The sequence below is a fragment of the Malassezia restricta genome, chromosome V (genome assembly GCF_003290485.1).
Source record: "Malassezia restricta chromosome V, complete sequence".
In the NCBI taxonomy this organism is placed as follows: Eukaryota; Fungi; Basidiomycota; class Malasseziomycetes; order Malasseziales; family Malasseziaceae; genus Malassezia; species Malassezia restricta.
Genome location: NC_040197.1, coordinates 776492 through 791652, shown reverse-complemented (window position 1 = coordinate 791652; position 15161 = coordinate 776492). Strand labels below are relative to the sequence as shown.

The 15161-nt window shown below is 65.5% G+C and overlaps 12 protein-coding genes across 12 annotated transcripts; 8 read left to right on the top strand and 4 right to left on the bottom strand.

Annotated features, from left to right (window-relative positions):
• Positions 1-18: 18 nt before the first annotated feature.
• MRET_3320 (serine/threonine-protein phosphatase 4 catalytic subunit) lies at positions 19-990 on the top strand (the record flags this gene model as incomplete). Its single annotated transcript, XM_027629947.1, has 3 exons — positions 19-38; positions 64-915; positions 942-990. 3 exons carry the CDS (start codon positions 19-21, stop codon positions 988-990), a joined length of 921 nt encoding a protein of 306 aa, XP_027485315.1.
• A 43-nt stretch (positions 991-1033) lies between these two features.
• Positions 1034-2169, top strand: MRET_3319 (VHS domain protein; the record flags this gene model as incomplete). The annotated part of the gene is made up of 2 exons (XM_027629946.1): positions 1034-1042; positions 1072-2169. 2 exons carry the CDS (start codon positions 1034-1036, stop codon positions 2167-2169), a joined length of 1107 nt encoding a protein of 368 aa, XP_027485258.1.
• Positions 2170-2251: 82 nt separating this feature from the next.
• MRET_3318 (CDP-diacylglycerol---serine O-phosphatidyltransferase) lies at positions 2252-3163 on the top strand (the record flags this gene model as incomplete). The annotated part of the gene is made up of 1 exon (XM_027629945.1): positions 2252-3163. The coding sequence occupies one exon, from the start codon at positions 2252-2254 to the stop codon at positions 3161-3163; it is 912 nt and encodes a 303-aa protein (XP_027485433.1).
• A 55-nt stretch (positions 3164-3218) lies between these two features.
• Positions 3219-3746, top strand: MRET_3317 (DUF866 domain protein; the record flags this gene model as incomplete). Its single annotated transcript, XM_027629944.1, has 1 exon — positions 3219-3746. One exon carries the CDS (start codon positions 3219-3221, stop codon positions 3744-3746), a length of 528 nt encoding a protein of 175 aa, XP_027485538.1.
• Positions 3743-5932, bottom strand: MRET_3316 (elongation factor G; the record flags this gene model as incomplete). The annotated part of the gene is made up of 1 exon (XM_027629943.1): positions 3743-5932. The coding sequence occupies one exon, from the start codon at positions 5930-5932 to the stop codon at positions 3743-3745; it is 2190 nt and encodes a 729-aa protein (XP_027485436.1).
• A 95-nt stretch (positions 5933-6027) lies between these two features.
• On the bottom strand, positions 6028-6692 carry MRET_3315 (peptidyl-prolyl cis-trans isomerase-like 4; the record flags this gene model as incomplete). The annotated part of the gene is made up of 2 exons (XM_027629942.1): positions 6028-6276; positions 6303-6692. The coding sequence occupies 2 exons, from the start codon at positions 6690-6692 to the stop codon at positions 6028-6030; spliced, it is 639 nt and encodes a 212-aa protein (XP_027485435.1).
• Positions 6691-8334, top strand: MRET_3314 (uncharacterized protein; the record flags this gene model as incomplete). Its single annotated transcript, XM_027629941.1, has 1 exon — positions 6691-8334. The coding sequence occupies one exon, from the start codon at positions 6691-6693 to the stop codon at positions 8332-8334; it is 1644 nt and encodes a 547-aa protein (XP_027485434.1).
• MRET_3313 (maintenance of ploidy protein MOB2) lies at positions 8335-9189 on the bottom strand (the record flags this gene model as incomplete). Its single annotated transcript, XM_027629940.1, has 1 exon — positions 8335-9189. One exon carries the CDS (start codon positions 9187-9189, stop codon positions 8335-8337), a length of 855 nt encoding a protein of 284 aa, XP_027485440.1.
• Positions 9190-9305: 116 nt separating this feature from the next.
• MRET_3312 (small subunit ribosomal protein S29) lies at positions 9306-10664 on the top strand (the record flags this gene model as incomplete). Its single annotated transcript, XM_027629939.1, has 1 exon — positions 9306-10664. The coding sequence occupies one exon, from the start codon at positions 9306-9308 to the stop codon at positions 10662-10664; it is 1359 nt and encodes a 452-aa protein (XP_027485439.1).
• An 82-nt stretch (positions 10665-10746) lies between these two features.
• MRET_3311 (solute carrier family 35 (UDP-galactose transporter), member B1) lies at positions 10747-11994 on the top strand (the record flags this gene model as incomplete). Its single annotated transcript, XM_027629938.1, has 2 exons — positions 10747-11817; positions 11842-11994. The coding sequence occupies 2 exons, from the start codon at positions 10747-10749 to the stop codon at positions 11992-11994; spliced, it is 1224 nt and encodes a 407-aa protein (XP_027485438.1).
• Positions 11995-12176: 182 nt separating this feature from the next.
• Positions 12177-13382, top strand: MRET_3310 (mitogen-activated protein kinase 1/3; the record flags this gene model as incomplete). Its single annotated transcript, XM_027629937.1, has 1 exon — positions 12177-13382. The coding sequence occupies one exon, from the start codon at positions 12177-12179 to the stop codon at positions 13380-13382; it is 1206 nt and encodes a 401-aa protein (XP_027485537.1).
• Positions 13379-15154, bottom strand: MRET_3309 (tRNA nucleotidyltransferase; the record flags this gene model as incomplete). Its single annotated transcript, XM_027629936.1, has 1 exon — positions 13379-15154. One exon carries the CDS (start codon positions 15152-15154, stop codon positions 13379-13381), a length of 1776 nt encoding a protein of 591 aa, XP_027485380.1.
• Between the last annotated feature and the right edge of the window lie 7 nt (positions 15155-15161).

Sequence of the window (15161 nt, the reverse complement as noted above, 5' to 3'; positions counted from 1 at the left end):
ATTTCCTTCGCGCGTGCCATGCAAGGCCATCTGGATCAGTATGTGCCACGGCGCTGACGACAGACACATTGAGCAGCTGATCCGATGTGAGGCGCTCTCGGAGGCGCAGGTCAAAGAGCTGTGTGATCGTGCACGCGAGCTGCTCATCGAAGAAGGGAATGTCCAGCACGTGGATGCGCCCGTCACGATCTGTGGCGACATTCATGGGCAGTTTTACGATCTCTTGGAGCTGTTTCGCGTCGGCGGTCCATGCCCGGATACCAAGTACCTCTTTATGGGCGACTTTGTCGATCGCGGACTGTACTCTGTCGAGACGTTTCTCCTCTTGCTCGCACTGAAAGTGCGGTACCCTGACAGGATCATCCTCATACGCGGCAATCACGAGTCACGGCAGATCACGCAGGTCTATGGCTTCTACGACGAATGCTCGCGCAAGTACGGCAGCGTGAATGTGTGGCGGTACTGCTGCGAGGTGTTTGACTACCTGTCGCTTGGTGCGATCATCGACGGACGCGTGTTCTGCGTGCATGGCGGACTGAGCCCGCATATCCAGAAACTGGACCAGATCCGCACGATCGACCGGAAACAAGAGGTGCCGCAGGACGGCGCGATGTGCGATCTGCTATGGTCCGATCCAGACGACATCACGGGGTGGGGCATCTCGCCCCGCGGCGCTGGCTGCCTCTTTGGCGGCGACGTCGTCAAGAGCTTCATACACACGAATGGCCTCGACTTGGTCGCGCGCGCGCACCAACTCATCCTCGAGGGCTACAAGCACATGTTTGACGCCACGATTGTCACCGTGTGGAGCGCGCCGAACTACTGCTACCGGTGCGGTAATGTCGCTAGCATTCTGCAGCTGGACGACGCGCTGAATCAAAAGTACCAAACGTTTGACGCAGCGGAGCAGGCCATGTACGTACCCCGCACCACTGACGCAGCACGCCTGGCTTTCCGGCCAAACGGCCCGCGCCTGACTATTTCTTATAGGTGGAGGTCTGCACAGAGTCCCGTAGCTGACCTCTTCCCCACCATGACAGAGGTGCGTAGGGCGCGTCACTCACTCGGCAGGAGAAGCATCAGCCCCACCACCATTTGCACATGCCGCATTTCCATTCGCATGCCAGTGAGATTGAGACGGCGATTGACGAGCTGTGCTCGGACAAGTATGCAGAAACGTCCTACGACGGGATGGGCGAGCTGTCGGATCTGATTGCGTCGAAGCGGCACCCTGAATGGGACGTGACGCGTGCGATCAGCCATCACCTGCAGGGCGACTCGGTGCCGGCGCAAAAGCGCGCGCTCACTGTGCTGGAGGGCCTCGTGGAGATGGGCGAGCCTGCGTTCCAGCGGTCGTTTGCGACGCCGGATCTGGTGCGTACGCTGCGCAGCATCTCGAGCAGCTACGGCACGGACAATGGTGTGCGTCGCAAGCTCATGCTCATGCTTCTCTCGTGGCACAAGCACTTTATGCGCGATCCTGAGATGGCGCATGTGTCGAGTTTGTATGGCCTGTGCGGCGGTGTGGAGCGCGAGCATCTCATGGTCCCGAAGGCGGAGCCGCCGCGCCCGCGACACGAGGCAGTCGACCTCTTGCATTCGAGTGGCTCGAGTGTCGAGGGCACGCTGGAGGCGTCGAACCGCGAGACGGAGGCGCTTTGGCAGGCGGTCATGGCGGCGAGCCAGTCGAATACGCCGGTCATGGAGAGCGAGGATGTCAAGACGCACGCCATGCTCGTTTTGGAGCTACAGAAGGAAGTCGTGCAATACATCCACACGGTCGGTGACGCTGACTATATCGGCACACTGATCGACGCCAATGACAAGATTGTCGATGTTCTGCAGCGTCTGCAGGACGCGGCCGCTGGCATGCCCGTGCAGACGCACGCACCGGGCACGCTCCCCTCGTCGAAGGAGGAGCTTATCATGAACGCATCGCGCCGTCTGTCGCTGCCTGATGCTGTGCACTCGCCTGCGAATGAGCTCCTTCGTGACATTGATCACTCGCTCATGGTGCACTCGGGCTTCACGACGGCTGCGCCATCGCGCTCCGCGATGGAGCCTGCTGAGCACGCGGACCCGAACGAGATCGACATGTCGGTCGTGGAACGCAACACGCAGCAGGTCCAGGGCTCCGTGTCCGGTCTGCCCACCGCCCCGCCTGCCTAGGCCGTATATACAAGTATCTTACATAATCCCACGTGGTGCGGAGCCTAGCCGCACGGGCACCGACTGCTCTTGCCCTTTGTCCATGTCGGCGGAAGAGCCCCAGTTGCGGCAGCGCAAGCATTCGGACCGCAAGGAGGTGATCGGTGATCTGCGGGCGGATGCGGAGGTGCAGCTGAAGCGCTTCATCGAGACGAATGGGCATTTCAGTCTCGTGCGCAATTTCCACCTCGCCGATGCGTTCACGGTCATGAACGGGTTCTGTGGCGCCCAGTCGTTGTATATGTCGGCGCGCTTCCTGGTCACGTCACATCCGCGCTACATGTGGTATGCGCTGTGGCTTCCTGTGGCCGGTGCGCTCTTTGATTATCTCGATGGCAAGATTGCGCGGTGGCGGCGATCGAGCAGCATGCTGGGCCAGGAGCTCGACTCGCTGGCCGATCTCGTGTCGTTCGGCGTGGCGCCTACGGTCGCGGCGTTCGCGCTTGGCATGCGCGAGCCGCTCGATACACTCGTCATGACCGTGTTTGTGTGTGCGGGCATCGCGCGCCTCGCGCGCTATAATATCACTGCAGCCAACATCCCCAAGGACGTGCACGGCAAGCAGCGGTACTTTGAGGGCATGCCGATTCCTTCGAGTCTGCTGCTGCTGGTCTTGCTGGGTGTGTGCCTGCTGACGGGTCGCTTTGACGCGCCGCAAGGCGGTGCGTGGACGCCACCGACCGATGGCACAGCCTACGCCTACACGGGGCGCTGGTACAGCTCCCTGGCTGAGCACCAGGGCTTCTTATTTGGATCGGCGACGCTGGACGTGTCGAGCGCGCTCTATGCCCTGTTTCAGCTGGGTGGCGGCGTGCTTCCCCGTCTCGTGCAGCCCAGCCTACTCGCAAGTATCGCGAACGGCGTCGGTCGCATCACTATACATAAGATGTCGTTCATCTGGCTCCTGTGGTCGATGGCCATGCTGAGCAAAACGCTGCGGATACCGAAGCCCTGAGCCATAGTGGGGGTCATGTGGAGGGAGCCTCTTTTTGTAGTCTCACACGACTGTCATGCCGAGTTTTGCGCTGCAGTTCCGAGGCGCGCTGACGAACGTGTCGGGTCTCGTCCCTGCCGAGGGCGTGGATGCAGCGCTGCTGATCCCGATTGAGTGCACGTCGTGCCATGAGGAGCACCCGAATGCCGTCGCACTCGAGCCATCCAACGTGGATGAGATGCAAAAGAGCCGGGGCGTGGCGAATCTCGTGATGCACTGCCCAGGCTGCCGCCGTGAGAATGCAGCGACCTTCGTCGTGAGCAAAGCCGAGAAGCTCGGTGAGGTGTCGCCGTGGAGTGCGATTGACACGGACGGCGACTGGGCGACGCTCTGTACGATCGAGTTTCGCGGTATGCAGCCACGCACGCCCACGATCCATGGCCTTTTGACGGATTCGAGCTCATGGACGTGCCGAGGCACAGAGAGTGGCACGCCATTCACGGACGTCCAGTTTGAGGAGGACGGCGAGTGGCACGACTACGACGACAAGGCCGGCGACGAAGTCAGCATTACGGACGTGGAGCTACGGTGGCACAAGGTCTAGCGGCCCAACTCGGCGAGCAGTTCGCGCTCGCGCTCGGGCGACACGACGTCGAAACCATGCAGGGCCATCGTGTGCGAGCCTGCGCCCCCCGTCAGCGCACGCAGCCGCGAGCTGTACCGCACCATGCGGGCGAGGGGGATGTGCGCGTGGATCGTCATGCGCTGGTCCTGCGCCTGGGCCGCCTCGTCCGTCGGAGGCAGGTAGACTTGGTACGTAGGCGTGTCTTGTTGCGCCTCGAGCTGCATATCGAGAATCGAGCCGTGCTGCTCGACGCTAATGTCGGTCGAGAGCGCGCCTGCGTGCGTGGAAGGCGCCTCGATCGTGACGTGCATCATGGGCTCCATCAGACGCGTCGGACCGCTTTTGCCGCCGAGCGCACGGCGTATCGTCTGCACGACGGCCTGGCGGATACTGGCGGCGGGCGGCAGGTCGTCGTCCTTCGCCCGAACAGAGACGGTGCCCTGCACGCTATGCATCGGGTAGCCACTCCGAGGCCCGCGCGCCAGAGCGGCCCTAATGCCCTGCTGCACCAGGTGCGCCACAGGCACGCCGTCCACCTCGGGCATGTCGCCCACATCCACCGCCACCTGCTGCTCGCCCGCCGCGGGCGAGAGGGCAACGCGCACGGACAGCGCAGGCTCGTCGGACGTGGCCTCGACGGCCTCCGTCAGCGTCTCGCGGTAGCCGACGCGCACATGCCCGAGGCGCGGCTGCACCCCAAACTCGGACGTGAGGCGGTGGTGCGCGATATCGAGATGCAGCTCGCCCATGCCACTCAGCACGGTTTGGGTGCCGTGCGTGACATGCAGACTCGGATCCGTGCGCACGAGCATCTGCAGCGCGTCTTGGACGGCGCCCTCCTCCGCCTTGGATCGCGGCTCAATACTTGCGCTGAACACGGGCGGCGGGACATGCACGCGGCGCAGCCGCAGCGTGCGCCAGGCCGGGCTGCCGACGAGCGTGTCGCCTGTGCGTGTATCGCGCAGGCCCAGCACGACGCCAATTTGGCCGGCATGCAGCGCGCGCACATCGACGTACTCGTCCGCGTACGGCAGCAAAAGGCGCGCGAGGCGCTCCTTGTGCCGGCCCGTCGTGTTGATCACGCTCTGCGCTGCATGCAGCGTGCCCGCATACACTTTCACAAACGTGATCGGACCGCGTCGTCGGTCCCACACGACCTTGAAGGCGAGCGCCGCCGGCGTCGCGTCGCTGAGCGCCACATCCACCTCTCGGGCCCTCGGTGTGTCGGGCTCTAACACGCCGCGGACATGCGGCCGGTCGGCAGGGCTCGGCAAGTACCTGTGCACGGCATCGAGAAGCGGCTGGACGCCGATGTTCACGGCGGCAGCGCCACACAGCACAGGGCATACGCGGCCCGCGAGCGTCAGACGACGCAGCGCTGCCTGCACGAGCGACACATCCACCGCCTCGCCCTCGTCGAGCATCACGATGTGCTCCAGGAGATCGTCGTCAAGCGATCCCAACGTGTCGATCAGCGCCTGCCGAGCCAGCAAGGCACGCTCGTACACCGGCATACTGGCCTCCAGCGGGACCGCTTCCATGCGCTCGCCCGCCACGCCTCGGAAGCGCCACAGATGCAGGCTCAATAGATCCACGACGCCCACGAGAGGCCTATCGCCACTCGCATCCGACTCGCCCACATCGGCCGCATACGCTGGCAGCTGCAATAGCACAGGGCGCTCGTGCAGACCGGCATCGATGATCGAGCGCACGGAGCGCGAGATACACGCGCCCGGTCGATCGAGCTTGTTCACAAAAAACAGGTGCGCATCGACGCCGTAGCGCTTTGCCTGGCGCCACACATTCTCGCTCTGCGGCTCGACGCCCTCAACTCCATCAAGCACGACGATCGTGCCGTCCACGACACGCACGGCACGCTCGACTTCAATCCCAAAGTCAATGTGACCCGGCGTGTCCACCAGCGTCATGGCCATATCGCGCCACCATATAGGACCGACCGCCGCACTCTGGATCGTGATGCCACGCTCACGCTCCTCCTCCAGAAAGTCTGTCACAGTGCTCCCACTGTCGACATCGCCTGGCGCCACATACGTCGCCGCCGCGTGCGTCGGCGCCTCGAGGCCGCGCTGCGTCAGCGTCAGGATACGCTCCGTCAACGTCGTTTTCCCCGCATCGATATGCGCAATAATACCCAACGTCCTCATCGCTTCCGTGGGTATACACACACGCCGCGTCGTGTGCAAGCAGCAGCGACGCACCCACGCCACCGCCCACGCACCGACAACGCGGCGACCGACCATTACCTACGAGGTGGAGGGGAAGCAGACCGTCGCCGAGGACGCGCGTCCCTCGATCGATCAGGGCGCGATCGATGCAGGGCCGCGGCTCGGCGCTTCCGCCACACATGCTGCAGTCGCGACACGCTCTGCGAAAAGTCGACCCAGATGCGTCGGTCGTCGATGAGCACGTTCTGCATCTTGGTGTAGGCCTGCTCTGCCGACGCGCGGTGCTCAAACTCGATAAACGCATACTGCAGACTGTCGCCCGTCTAGGAGTGAGCCGGTGCGCACGTACCTTTTTGTCGCGTATCACGTCGCAGCTGCGAATCTCGCCAAAGCGCGAAAAAATGAGCTCCAGATCCTCGCTGCGCGTCACGGGATTGAGCTTGCACACAAAGAGCACGTTCTCGGGCGGCTTGATGTCGGCATACGGCAAGTCCCCGACGATTTCAAGCGTCAAGGCGGCGGCTTCCGCGTTTCGGCGGCGTTCGATGGCCTCCTTCTCGTCGTCCTGCGCACGCTCGCGTGTCGGGTCATCGGCGTCCGCACCGTCGGCCTTATCGCGTGCCTGCTTCGTTCCCTCGGCAGTACGCGCATCGCTGCCTGCGTCCTGACCCTGCTCGCGTGCCGCGTCGTGCGTCTCAACGCGCTCGGCGCGACTGCCACGCCCGTCGGAGCCGGTCATGATGGTGGAGCTGATGACATCAGCAACGCGCCACGCCTCGCGTGTCGCGCGCCGCGCTTCGTTTTCCTTCCCCCCCGCCATGTTGTCTACCCACGGCGGACTGGCTACGCCCGCGCCGTCGTCCGAGTACGACGTGCCATCGTCGCCTACGCACAAGGGGCCACAGCACCGTCATGACCTAGCGACGCCACCGCCGTCGTCGCCCACGGCCGCTACCAAGAGGGCTCTCGCCACCACGCCGTCACCGGTGCACGCGATGGGCGTGTCGCCAACGAAGCGCGCGCCGCCACCCCCTGTGCATCGCCTGATGCCTACATCGAAGATCAGCGTATCGCACGACCAGTCGATCCTGCTCGACTACACACATACCTTTGTCGTGGGACGATGCCGCCAGTTGGAGCGGACGTCCTGGGCCCTGCGTGGCATGCACACGTTCATGGGCACGAAGCCACTCGCCCTGCTGTCGCTGCCGCCGAGTGCGAAGCATGCGAGTCGCGTACATGCGCTCGTTCGGTGGGTCCCCTTCTCGTCGCCTGAGGAAGGCGGAGCGCCTATCGGCACGTTTGTGCTGCGCGTCATGGGCCAGAACGGCCTGCTGATCCATGATCAGCGGTACCGCGCCGGCCAAGTCGTGCGTCTCGAGCCGGGCACGACGTGTCTCGACTTTTTCGGCATGCGCATGCATGTCGAGGCACCTATACCAACGCGCCCTGCCCCCCCGGCTCGACCGCGTGCGGATGGCACATCGCCCACCAAAGCAGCCCCGGTGGATGTGCCGTCCAGTCCGCCGAGATGGGCGCCCGCGTGGGTCGCGCCGACCCCCAGCGAGGCGCCTACCACCAGCGAGGCGCCCACGACCAGCGAGGCGCCCACGACCAGCGAGGCACCCACGACCAGCGAGGCACCCACGGCCAGCGAGGCACCGATGACCAGCGACGCAGCACCAGCCAGCCCTCGTAAGGCCTCGCCTCCCTCTGCTGTCTCGCCTCCCTCTGCTGTCTCGCCACTGGACACCGCGCGTAGGCTGGTCGAAAAGCTGGCCCCCACGTACGACTTGGCCGGCCTTCTCGCAGGCGCGATTGTCTTTCATCGCACCGCCACGATCTCGGCGAGCGAAGCTGTCCGCAGTGTCCTGGCCACGAACCCCTCGATGCTGCGGGGCGAGGCAGGGGCGTGTGCGGTCGCCTTCAGTCCGTCCAAGCGGCGACTCCTGACCGAGGGGCGGTCCGTGCCGGCGCATGGCGAGCGCATCCACGGCTGGCACGAGGCGTCGGAGCACGCATGGCTCGCTGTGGCGCGCCAGGCATGGTACGAGTGCCTGGACCGAGTGCTGCAGCGTGCACCGATGTTTGGCGTGATCCAGCGGCCCGGCAAGGACACGCGCGGTAACCCGTTGGAATGTTGGTACTACTATGACAAGGAGCACGACCCTGATCGTGAGCGGGCTCTGAATCTCGGCGCGTTTGCCAAGCCCATGCGCAATGCCGTGCGGAGTCAAAAGCCGATCTTTTGGAAGAAGAGCGAGTACGTCCGCGCGACGAGCAACGGGTACACGTCGGACGACGACAAGATCCCGTACTCGCCACGCAGCGAGGAGGCGCGTCCACGCAAGCGGCGCGCCAAGGCAGAAGCGAGTCCATAGTCACCCCAGCACCTCGCGTGGCAGGATATCTCGTTCGACCCATCGCTCGATCAGATCACATACGCCAGGGTAGGGCTGCGGCTCGCCCGTGCATCCGATCGGCGCGGCGGCGACGTCGCGCAGCGCAGGCGTCTCCATAGCGGGATGCTCTGGGCCACCTACGCCGCCGCGGCACGCGGGTGGGCCGCCCTTGAACTCGGCAAACTGGAAGAGCTGGAACTCGTGGCCAAACACGAGAAAGTGCGCGAACAGCGAGTTGAGATGGCCCTCGCAACTGAGGTGCACGAGCTCGGGGAAGTGCGCGTGGTATATGTGGGCAAAGATGCGCAGCATGTGCTTGTACATGTGCTTCGCGGTCGTGGGGAACGTCGGGGGAAAGTCGCGGCCGGGGCGCGTGGGAAAGACAGCCTCGTCCTGCAAAAGCTGCGCAATCCACGTCATCACAAAGTCGATGTACTGCGCCGCCGGCAGATGGATCGGCTTGCGGTGGATATCGACCCAGGTATAGTGCATCCCGACGCCGGCCGACATTGTCGGCTGCGCCTGCGTCGTCATAAACTCGGTCAGCACGCCACAGAACAAGTTCAGGTTGTGGAAAAAGTCGCACAGATTGATCGCGACCCACTCGTACGGGTGCACATACTTGGGCAGCGCGACAATCGTGCGGAACGAGCCCTTGATCAGCGTGCTCCGCTCGAACGGCTGACACAGGTAGAGCGGCTTGTGCGGCGCGGGCACGGGCGCATCGCTCCACGGCCGCTCCAGCACGACGGGCTGCGGCTGCGGCTGCGCCCGCGGCTTGGCGGACCGCGATGGGAGGCCCATCGAGCGCCCAATCTGATTGAAAAAGCTCATGGTCGACCCCGGCGTGCCAGGGACGCTGACCGCACCGCGGCCCTGGGCGGTGTGCTTATCTAAGCCATGAGGCGGCGGCAGAACGGCCGCCGCGTTTTTCTTCCTTCCGACGACCCATGTTGCGGCGCGTGGAACGAGTGGGATGGGCGCCGCTGCGCACGTTCGCCACGACAGCTGCCGTGCGTGCTGCGCCTAAGCCGGCCGCGCCGAAGAAAAAGGTGTCGGTCCGTCGCGGCCAGCTCACGGGCGAGCGCCGCACAGGCGGCCTGCGCCGAGGTGGCGTCGATACGTCCAGCCAGCTGTCCAAGGCGACGACGCACTATGCCCAGCAGCCCGACATGTCCGATCTGCCTGTCCTGAAGGGCGCCTCCGCGCTGCGCGAGGGCGTGCCAGGCGACGCTCTTGCGTGGTCCAAGCGCACCCTCGCGGCCTTCGATGCCTTTGGCCTCCCGCGCGAATTGTCGCGCGCGCAGGCTCTGCAGCCCAAGCCGCGCACGATCGTGCGCGAAGCGACGAAGGACGTGCTGCAGTGTGGCCAGGGAAAGCACCTGCTCATCGGCGAGCCGGGCTGCGGCAAGTCGACGTACCTGCTGCAGGCCGTCGCTCAGGCCGTCGAGTCCGAGTCGGCCGTGCTGTATGTGCCCCGCAGCATCGCCCTGATCAACTCGTCGTCGCCGTACACGTACTCACCCGCGTTTGCAACGTACCTGCAGCCGGAGGTGGCGACGCACCTGCTCCAGGCCCTCTTGCAGGTGAATGGCCGCATCCTGAAGCGGATCGAAGCGCCCGACGCGCACGTCGAGGGCGTGCGTGTGCCGGGCGGCACGCTCGAGAGCATGATCCGCCACGCCCTCGCGGACGAAAATGCGCATGTGCGGCAGCTGGCGCTCGAGCAGGTCCTGCGCACGCTGACGCAGCAGACCGAGGTGCCGTTCGTCGTGGCGATCGACGATGTCCAGGCCTATTTCATGACGTCCTCGTACAGGGATCCGGACTACGTGCCGCTCGAGGCCTACGAGCTCGCTGTGCCACGTGCGCTGCGCGACCTCGTCCTGACGCCGCGCTCACAGGCCGTGGTGCTGAGCGCGCTGAGCTCGGCGCACGCCGATTTCCCGGCCCCTGATGCCCTGCTCGTCGCGCTGCGTGAGCAGTGCTCGGCGCACGGCGCGCCCGTGCCGTGGTCGCGCGTGTGGGCGACGCTGTCGTGCCGCGGCTCTGCCACGCGCGTGCGCGAGCCGCACGCCTACGCCCAGGTCAACGATACCCATCTGGCCTCGGCGCGCGCTGCGGCCTTGTCGCCCCTGGATGTCGGTGCGCCGCTGCACCGCAACGAGGCTGCCTCGATCCTTGATCTCCTGCATCGCGAGCGCGTCATCTGGACGACGCCGAACGACGAGGCGTTTTTGGCCAAGCTCGTCGAGAGCCACGGCAACGTCCATACCTTTACTCATAGCTGGCGCGCGACGCTGCAGTAATGGAGGCGTGTATGACCAACCCACGTGGATTGTGTCGCCCGACGCCAGGAGGCCCCGCGGCGGCGGGGTGGCTACGACCACGATGGCCGCGGCACGCAACGGGGTGCTGCAGCTCGCGCTGTGTGCGCTAGCGATTTACACGGCGTTTCTTGTGTGGGGTCTGCTTCAGGAGAAGATCACGAGCACCGTGTACCATACGGGCGACCCGCTCGATGCGTTTCGTGTCGGCGAGCGCTTTGAGTACGGCGTGCTTCTCAACGGCGTGCAGGCGCTCTGTTCGTGTGTGATGGCGATGGCGTACCTGATGTATCGCCGGCGCGGCTCGACGGAGCGCGGTCTGTTGACGCGCCTGGGTCTCGATGTGCTCACGCCGTCTGGGTGTGACCGGGCGCTCGTGGCTCGTGGGAAGAAGCAGGTGCCGGTGCGTGGCGTGCGTCGGTACGTGTCGCCGCTGCTCCTGCAGTACCTGCTGGTGTCGGCGCTGCAGTCCACGGCGTCGTGGCTGAGTATTGTGGCGCTGCGTCACTTGTCGTTTCCTGCTATTACGCTGGCCAAGTCGAGCAAGCTCGTGCCGGTGCTGGTCATGAACGTGCTGCTGTACCGCCGCCACTTTGCCGCGTACAAGTATGTGGTCGTCGCGCTTGTGACGCTGGGTGTGTGGATGTTTATGGCGCTCGGCTCCAAGACGAGTCCCGGCGGCGTGCGGGGCAACAGTGTGCTGGGCATGGTGCTCTTGGCGATTCATCTGCTGCTGGACGGCACGACGAACAGCACGCAGGACGAGGTGTTTGCGACGTATGGCTCGTACGTGTCTGGCACGCAGATGATGCTCGTGATGAATGCCGTGTCGGCGACGTACATGCTCACGGCGCTGCTGGTGCCGGCGGGCGCCGTGTCCTATCTCGTGGCGCATGCGCGTCTGTACGTGGGCTCGCTACTGCATCCTCACTGGGCTGCGCAGCTTCTGATGGCCGGTCTGCAGGTGCCGACGCTGTCGCTCACGCCGCAGCTCGTGTCGGGCGTGCAGTTTCTCGTGCGGCATCCCGACGCGGCGCGCGACGTGCTTGCGTACGCTATGGCCGGCGCGGCGGGGCAAATTGCGATTTTCGAAACGCTCGAGCGCTTCGGCAGTCTGACGCTTGTGTCGATTACGGTACGTACACACTACTAACGCCAGGTGACGCGCAAGCTGTTTACGATGCTGCTCTCGATTGCGGTGTACCAGCACCAGCTGCGGTCGCTGCAGTGGATCGGTGTGGCGATTGTGTTTGTGGGTCTCTTTATCGAGATGCGGGCCAAGCAGCGGCAGGCCAAGGCGAAGCAGTCGTAAATCGTGTCCTGCTCGCATCCGGTGCAGCCAACGACACGGCGGCGTCCGAGGCCCGTGCAGGCGGAGGTGGAGGTGCCTGCAGCCGAGCACAATCAGACGTGGGTGCCGGGGCCTCTTTGTGTGCGGCGCTGGACGGGTGGCATAGGTACAAAAAGGGGGCGCACGATGTAGAGCATGTCTGTATGGCCGCTGTACAAGCTGTGGAAGACGCTTCGCGCATCCCGTCGCACCGCATGCCGGGCGTGCGTGTCCAGCACCTGCGCGAGTTGGCGCAGCAGACCGAGACGCGCAAGGAGGACCGCCGCGCGGCGGTGATCCGCAAGGCGCGCGAGGATGTGGGGCGGCACTACCAGGTGGCCTCGATCATTGGCGAGGGCGGGTACGGCGTCGTGTTCAGCGCCGTGCACCGGCGCACCGGCGCGCGCGTCGCGATCAAGCGCGTCGCGCCGTTCGAGCACCACCTGCTGGCGGTGCGCACGCTGCGTGAGCTGCGCCTGCTGCGCTACTTTCACGAGCACAGCGGCTGCGAGAACATCATCAAGCTGCTGGATGTCGTCGTGCCGGGCGACCGCTTCTCGTACCAGGACATGTACTTTGTGCAGGAGATGATGGACACGGACCTGTACCGCGTCGTGCGCACGCAGGCGCTGAGCCACGATCATGCGCAGTACTTTACGTACCAGATCCTGCGCGGCCTCAAGCCGATCCACGCGGCGGGTGTGCTGCACCGCGACATCAAGCCCAGCAACCTGCTCGTCAACGCGAACTGCGACCTCAAGATCTGCGACTTTGGGCTCGCCCGCAGCATGGCGCGGCACACGCGCCGCGACTTGCAGCTCACAGAGTACGTCGCGACGCGCTGGTACCGCGCGCCGGAGATCATGCTCTCGAGCCGCTCGTACACCAAGGCCGTCGACATCTGGTCCGTCGGGTGCACGCTGTTCGAGATGCTCACGGGCGAGCCGCTGTTCCCCGGCAAGGACTACCACCACCAAATGATGCTCATTCTCGAGGTGCTGGGCTCCGCTTCGATCGAGAGCATCTCGGCGCAGTGCGCCGTCCGCGCGCTCGACTACGTACGCTCGCTGCCGTGGTGCGCCGGCAAGTCGTGGGCTTCGCTGCTGCCGCACGTCCCCGCCGACGCCCTCGACTTTCTCGCGCGCACCGTCGTCATGGACCCGGCGCAGCGCATGACCGTCGAGGCGTGCCTTGCCCACCCGTTTGTCGCGCCGTACCACGACCCGAGCGACGAGCCGGGCGCGCCGCTCCTCGATGCGCCCCTCGCCGCGCACTTTGACGCACCGCCGCCCAGCGTGCAGGCGGACGTGTACCGCCAGGCTTTGTGGGACGATGGCCAGTACTACCAGGCACGCACGTCGCGGGCCTAGGACGACTTGGCGCGCGTCGTGCGCTCCGACACCGGCACCATGTGCCCGTCCGCCCACGCACGCTGCAGGGCGGCGAGGCAGCGGCCGGGGCGGTCCGGCTCGTCGTCCACATGGTCCATATCCCAGGCCGTCACGTAGGGCAGAATGCGGCTCAGCAGGCACACGTCGCAGCCGAGCGCCGTGGCGACTTGGCGTCCATCGACGAGCGGCTTTGCGTGGATGTAGGCCGCGAGGTGCTCGTCGCGTACGTAGGCCCAAAACGCGGCATGCTCGTCGACGATCGCCGCGGCTTCGGGCGTGTCGAGGCCATGCGTCGCGAGGTCGTAGAGGAGCGCGACCAGCAGCGCATTGTCGAGCGCGACGTCCATCTTGGGCTGCGACACGTCGTGGTGCCGCAGCAGGAGGCCGATCGTCGAGCGGCGCGTGAGGCACGGCGCCGGCACGAAGCGCGCGAGACGCGGGCGCGTGAGCAGCGACGCCGCGCGCACGAGGCTCGTGACGGGGTCCTTCGTCGTGCGGTGCCCGAGCTTGAGGCCCGCGCTGAGCGTCACGGCGCCGGCCCACGCAGGCTGCTTTTTCGCTTGGATGTAGAGGTCCCGCAGGGGATACAGCGCGATCGCGTACCACACGAGGCGGCGCTGGGCGCGCCACTCTGGCGAGCGCACGCGCGCGAGCCAGTCGGTCGGCAGGCGCGACCACAGGGGCGAGGTGCCGCGCAGGAGGCTGTCGAAGCAGTCGCTGAGGCTGAGCGCGGCGCGCTCGTCGGGCGCGTCGTGCACGAGCTCGTCGATGTGCGCGCCGTGATCGCTCGACCGGCCCATGCGCTGCGACAGCGCTGGCGGCGGCATAAAGACGACCCAGTACAGCTGGAGCTGCGCGAGGAGCTGCAGCGCATAGCGTGGATCGCGGCCTGAGAGCATCTTGTCGACTTCGATGCCGACGCGCTCGCGGCTCACCTTGCTCGCGAGCGCGGCGTGCAGGGGCGACGCGGGCGCCGCGAGGGCCGCGAGGATATCGGGGTGGATCGCGTAGCCAAAGCGGCTGCCGAAGCGCACGCACCGGAGGATGCGCAGGGGGTCGTCGGTGAACGTCGCCGTCGGGTCCATCGGCGTGCGCACGATGCCGTCGCGCAGGTCCGCGAGGCCATGCTGCGTCCAGTCCTCGATCGCAGCGGTGTGCACGTTGTAGAAGAGGGCATTCACGGTCATGTCACGGCGCATCGCATCCTCGAGTGGCGTGCCGAACGACATGATGGGTATGCGGTGCGTGCCCTCGTACACCTCCTTGCGCAGGTTCACAAAGTCGAGGTCAAAGCCCAGGACGCGCGCCGTCGCCGTCTCGAGGTTCTTGCTCTGCTCGGGATTCGCGGCGATCTTGCCAATGTGGCTGATCCGCGCATGACTCGGCGCCGCCTCTTGCATCTCGCGCGCCAGCGGCGTGCGCGGAAACACCTCGCTCTCCAGATACGCCTTGAGGAACAGCGCAAAGTGGTGGCCCGTCATCGACGACAGCGACACGTCCAGATCATGCGACGGAAGGCCCAGCAGCTTGTCCCGCACCCAGCCACCCGCGATCCGCGCCTCACACGGCGTCGTCGCCGTCGGCCGGTGGCTCAGGTCCGCGTACGTGCGTGACGCGCCATCGACATCCACACTCGGATTCGTCGTCTGCATCCAGCGGCACGCATCGTCCAGCAGCGTGCACAGGAAACCCTCCTCACGCGTCAGCGTCACACTCGGTGGCATTCGGAGGCGCCGCAGCGTCGGCCACATGCAACGT